The sequence below is a fragment of the Neoarius graeffei genome, chromosome 4 (assembly GCF_027579695.1).
Source record: "Neoarius graeffei isolate fNeoGra1 chromosome 4, fNeoGra1.pri, whole genome shotgun sequence".
Lineage (NCBI taxonomy): Eukaryota > Metazoa > Chordata > Actinopteri > Siluriformes > Ariidae > Neoarius > Neoarius graeffei.
In genome coordinates, this window is record NC_083572.1 from 67889541 (window position 1) to 67894567 (window position 5027).

The 5027-nt window shown below is 39.9% G+C and overlaps 1 protein-coding gene across 1 annotated transcript; it reads left to right on the forward strand.

The window, feature by feature from the left end:
* The first annotated feature begins 640 nt into the window (after positions 1-640).
* LOC132884450 (urocortin-3-like) lies at positions 641-1024 on the forward strand. Its single transcript, XM_060918294.1, has one exon. The coding sequence runs from the start codon at positions 641-643 to the stop codon at positions 1022-1024; it is 384 nt and encodes a 127-aa protein (XP_060774277.1).
* Positions 1025-5027: the final 4003 nt, after the last annotated feature.

Below are 5027 nucleotides of genomic sequence, written 5' to 3' on the forward strand. Positions count from 1 at the left end.
AACTTCATACAAAAAAGGGAAAGGCGAAAGTTTACACTGCATTGCAACAATTCAGGTAAGACACTGGGTAAGTAGATAATGGAGCTACTGGGGCAATGATCTGTGTAGTTAATTATCATACCGAAGGCAGATTCGGTCACATAAATCTTCCTTAAGAAAGTTAAATCAGCAGGTGAATTTATATATAACTTAATAACTCCTGTTATTGCATGTCATGAAAGAAATATCTTCCAGGATCCATGATGTAAGCTCAGACACAGCAAACTGGTCATTTCTAAAATACCTCAAACCAGGTGAATTCATATGCTTATTTAGGAAATACTTCAGTTAGGAAATATTACGTTCCACCTACAGTACTGAGATTTAGGAGGTTTTCCCTTGAGTAGGTCGCAGGTAGATCTTAAAAATAAAACTATATATTCTAATCTTCAGCTGAGTTAACATGCCACATATCATATGTACGTAAATAGGTTATGTACAGTATTAAGTGGAAACAAAGTAATTTTCATATCCTTTTTATTCTGAATATCTATCTTCAATGATTATTTTTCTTTCTTGCCTGTGTTCTTTCATTCGTCTCCCCTGACTCACCATGTTCCTCTCATCCCATCATTAAAGGTGTGTGTGGTGTGAGGTGACCATGCGTACAACACTGATGGGTTTCTATCTGCTGCTCCTGCTCCTTCTGCCCAACACTTCTCTTAGTCAGAGACAGAGCTACAATGCAATAACAGATGAGAATGAAGAGGAGCTCAATAAGATGTTTGTCGATGTCCTGAGTCGCTTTGGAATCGAAAGCGCTCAACTCTCAACAAAACAGCACCTCGAACCACGGGAAGTGCGCACCGTGCATGCCATGTCATCAAGCCCTAAACGAGCGATGCAGGGCTCGCGTTTTGCTCTTTCCCTTGATGTACCCACCACCATTTTAAGTGTCCTGATAGACATGGCCAAAGAGCATAACATGCGGTCCAAGGCTGCAGCCAATGCTGAGCTCATGGCACGCATTGGTAAAAGGAAATAGATAAACACACGTTGTCTTTCTGGACTTGATTTGCAGACTAGCCAGGTAACATATTATAGACCCAACTGTACCAAACCTGTACCAGGCATTTTTTGGAACCTTAAATGAAAAAAAAAAGAAAGAGAGAAACTCTGTAAACGGTTGTCTAATCAGCCAAGTCAGAACAGTGTGTTTGTCTGAATAATATAACAGCCAAAGAGAGGACACCAGCAGAATAAAAATGAAGGCATGCGATTTTGATCTCTTCATTTGTTATGTGCATACTTATATAATAAATTGTACTAATTTGGCTCTGTTTATGTCTGCTTGTCATACTCATGACATTAATTACAGAGATGATGCATGGAAAAGATTGAATGTTTGAGATGGGTGGTGATGTGTGACGGATAAGAGAACAATAGAGGGACGGATATTGTCTCCACAGTGCTATGATATGTTGTAATATTGTGAAAGATTGCATTTCTATAATTAAACTCATAAATATGAACGTCCACAAGCAGTGCATGGAACGAAGTGTGATTCAGTGGTAATATATGTGTTTTGGGGTATTCTATCAAAAATTAAAAATAATTTGATCTCAGAGCAAATGGATTCTATTTACATTTATGATTTCATCTGTTTTAGGGAGACCTCTTAACATCAGTCAAGGGACAGCAGATGTAAAATACCCTTTTGGCTAATTCTGGCACGTTAACTTTTAGGTTTATTAATGTGTGTTGTCCCTGTTATATAAATCTGAAATAAAAAAAAAAACATATAAAAATCAATATTTAAATCAAAGCCTAATATTAATCATCTGCCACATGGCAATTGGAGGGGCATCTGTGTTCAACACAGGGTCTCTACTGACTAATGTGCAACACACACACATTTTTATGAGCCTATTTTAAACACTAGATATGGATATGCATAAATAACCTTCAGGTGAGTAATGATTCCATAATCATCTGCACTTTGTGTGTACTTGCCCATGCTGCACACATGTCCTTCAGTGCAAAACCAGTAGTTAAGCTCAGACTTCATCCATTCAGACTTCTCAGGTTATCTTCAGTGGGTGGAATCAGGCATAACACTCCTCCTGTGGTGTTTGTGTTGGGTTGAAAGCATGAAGGTCTTTGTCCGTTCGAATTAGTTCCTCCTGTAATCAGATCTTATATACAAACAGCACATTTATGTTGTTGCACAATATTTCTTTGCTCTCCACACAGCATCCACGACAGCACATAACTCAGAATCTTTCAACCTCCGACAAGGGGGAAAAAAAACAATGAAAATTACTCTTTAACTCAGAATTATGACTTATAATGTGCCTTCATCCCCAAGTTCAGCATATGATGTCATAAAGCAGCACTTCGTTACTTTTCAGTGAGTTATACTGCCTTGGAATGATGTCAGATTTGGGAAGTCGGAGCTCAGAATGACACCATTTTATGAGCTCTGTGCTAGTACTTGCTTTACACCAATCATAATACAGGCATAATCACTTGTTAAACCTATCACATAGTCGATACTTTTTGCTCTTATGAGGCAGTAAATACATCACAAGTATCACTAATTGTAGTTCACGAGATTGTCACTAATAAAAGATGAGCAGGGGAAAGCCATGGCTTAAAGGTTAGAGAAGCAGCTTTGAGACCAAAAAGTTGCTGGTTTGAGTCCCTGGACCAGCAGGAATAGCTGAAGTACCCTTTCGCAAGGCACCTTGCTCCCCAGGCTGTTCTGGGCATGTTGTATGTTGCTCTGGATAAGAGTGTCTGCTAAATGCCTATAATGTAATGAGCATGGCGGTGTCCATGTTTTCCTACTTTGTAGCTCAAACACATACAGTAGATGTTGAAAATGACATAAATCTGAGGTTCAGTATTTCTTCCTGGGCCTGAAATGAACTGTAATTAACTTCACACCAGAAGAAACAGAAAACCCATAAGGAATATGTAGTTCCAACAAAAATGCTAGAGCCAGTTGACAGCAGCAAAAAAAAAAAAAACTGCCAAATGCTTTTTTTTTTTAAACATTGCCCTGGACTATGCACAATTTCATACGTAATGCCTATATATACAGTAAATCCTTCCCACTAAGTTCACCAAGGCCAGACTACACCCCCAAGTCACCAAGCAGGGAGATTCTTCTGTCTTCTATTTGGGAAGACAATAAGGCTAAATGCTATTTTTAGTCACCTCCTACACTGTTCTGTCTTAGTCTTTCCTTTTGTATTGTAATTGGGATTTTATATAAACTGTTCAGTTTATCAGCATAAGGTACAAACTAGAATAACTTTCACGTTTTGAAAAAAAAATACAAAGAATAATATTTAAGAATTGTTCAATGCAGAGGGCGGCACGGTGGTGTAGTGGTTAGCGCTGTCGCCTCACAGCAAGAAGGTCCTGGGTTCGAGCCCCGGGGCCGGCGAGGGCCTTTCTGTGTGGAGTTTGCATGTTCTCCCCATGTCCGCGTGGGTTTCCTCCGGGTGCTCCGGTTTCCCCCACAGTCCAAAGACATGCAGGTTAGGTTAACTGGTGACTCTAAATTGAGCGTAGGTGTGAATGTGAGTGTGAATGGTTGTCTGTGTCTATGTGTCAGCCCTGTGATGACCTGGCGACTTGTCCAGGGTGTACCCCGCCTTTCGCCCATAGTCAGCTGGGATAGGCTCCAGCTTGCCTGCGACCCTGTAGAAGGATAAAGCGGCTAGAGATAATGGATGGATGGATGGATGTTCAATGCAGATGAACATTACAGAAGAAGAAGAAGAAGAATGGAGTATCAGACGTATGGCGCTGTGTGTCCTTGTTCATATAATAAAACAAGGAAAATATTTTATTTGCTATCTTATCTTATTGTCACATGTTTAGCATTTTAAAGAAAGATTGCTGGGTCGGAATTGATGCTAAAGAAAACCACAAATAAAAACCTAGTCATGAACTGAACATAATTCTTGCCTCTTTAAGCGTAAGTTTTATTCTATCCACATTCACTGGATACGAGCAATCACATGCTCTGACTGACTACTCTACAATTAGGCTATCAGCTTATATACCATGAGTAGAGAAAAACAAAATGGCGGAGCGTGTTACTGAACCAACCGAGGACAAAATAAAAACTATTCGAAAACAAAACCCCCCAAAATACAAAAAAAAAAAAAAAAACCAAAAAAGCAACAAAATATGGAATAAAAGCATTTGTGGTTAGAACATTTTTTTTTTTTATTATTTTTCAAGAAATATTATGATAGCATTTTTCACAAATTGCTACCGTCATGTCACTGGGTTTTTTTTACATTAAGTCGAAATGATTTTCTCATCTCATCTCATTATCTCTAGCCGCTTTATCCTTCTACAGGGTCGCAGGCAAGCTGGAGCCTATCCCAGCTGACTACGGGCGAAAGGCGGGGTACACCCTGGACAAGTCGCCAGGTCATCACAGGGCTGACACATAGACACAGACAACCATTCACACTCACATTCACACCTACAGTCAATTTAGAGTCACCAGTTAACCTAACCTGCATGTCTTTGGACTGTGGGGGAAACCGGAGCACCCGGAGGGAACCCACGCGGACACGGGGACAACATGCAAACTCCACACAGAAAGGCCCTCGCCGGCCCCGGGGCTCGAACCCAGGACCTTCTTGCTGTGAGGCGACAGCGCTAACCACTACACCACCGTGCCGCCCCAAAATGATTTTGTCAGACATTTTGTATAAAGTTTTTATTTATCGAATTTGCAAAAAATAAAAATGCTCTGTTTCTCAAAATCCAGTGAATGTGGTTATAATAAAAGTTATTCCACTCAATCTCGTCGTACATGGCTTATGCGCCTCATCTGCTATCAACTCATGTACAAGTCGATTTCATGGACTAACTGTTAATTATTTTTAATTCAACTTTTATGTTACCCTAAATCACAAGTGCAAATTGTTTTTAATTGTCATCCAGACTCTGCTGAAATTCCTTGGATAGAAAGGGCTGAAGTGCTTTTTACTCTCCACATGGTGTCATTAGTTCCA

Excerpts from the sequence above, each read along its gene's own strand:
- LOC132884450 (XM_060918294.1), top strand. The coding sequence starts at position 641 with ATGCGTACAACACTGATGGGTTTCTATCTGCTGCTCCTGCTCCTTCTG.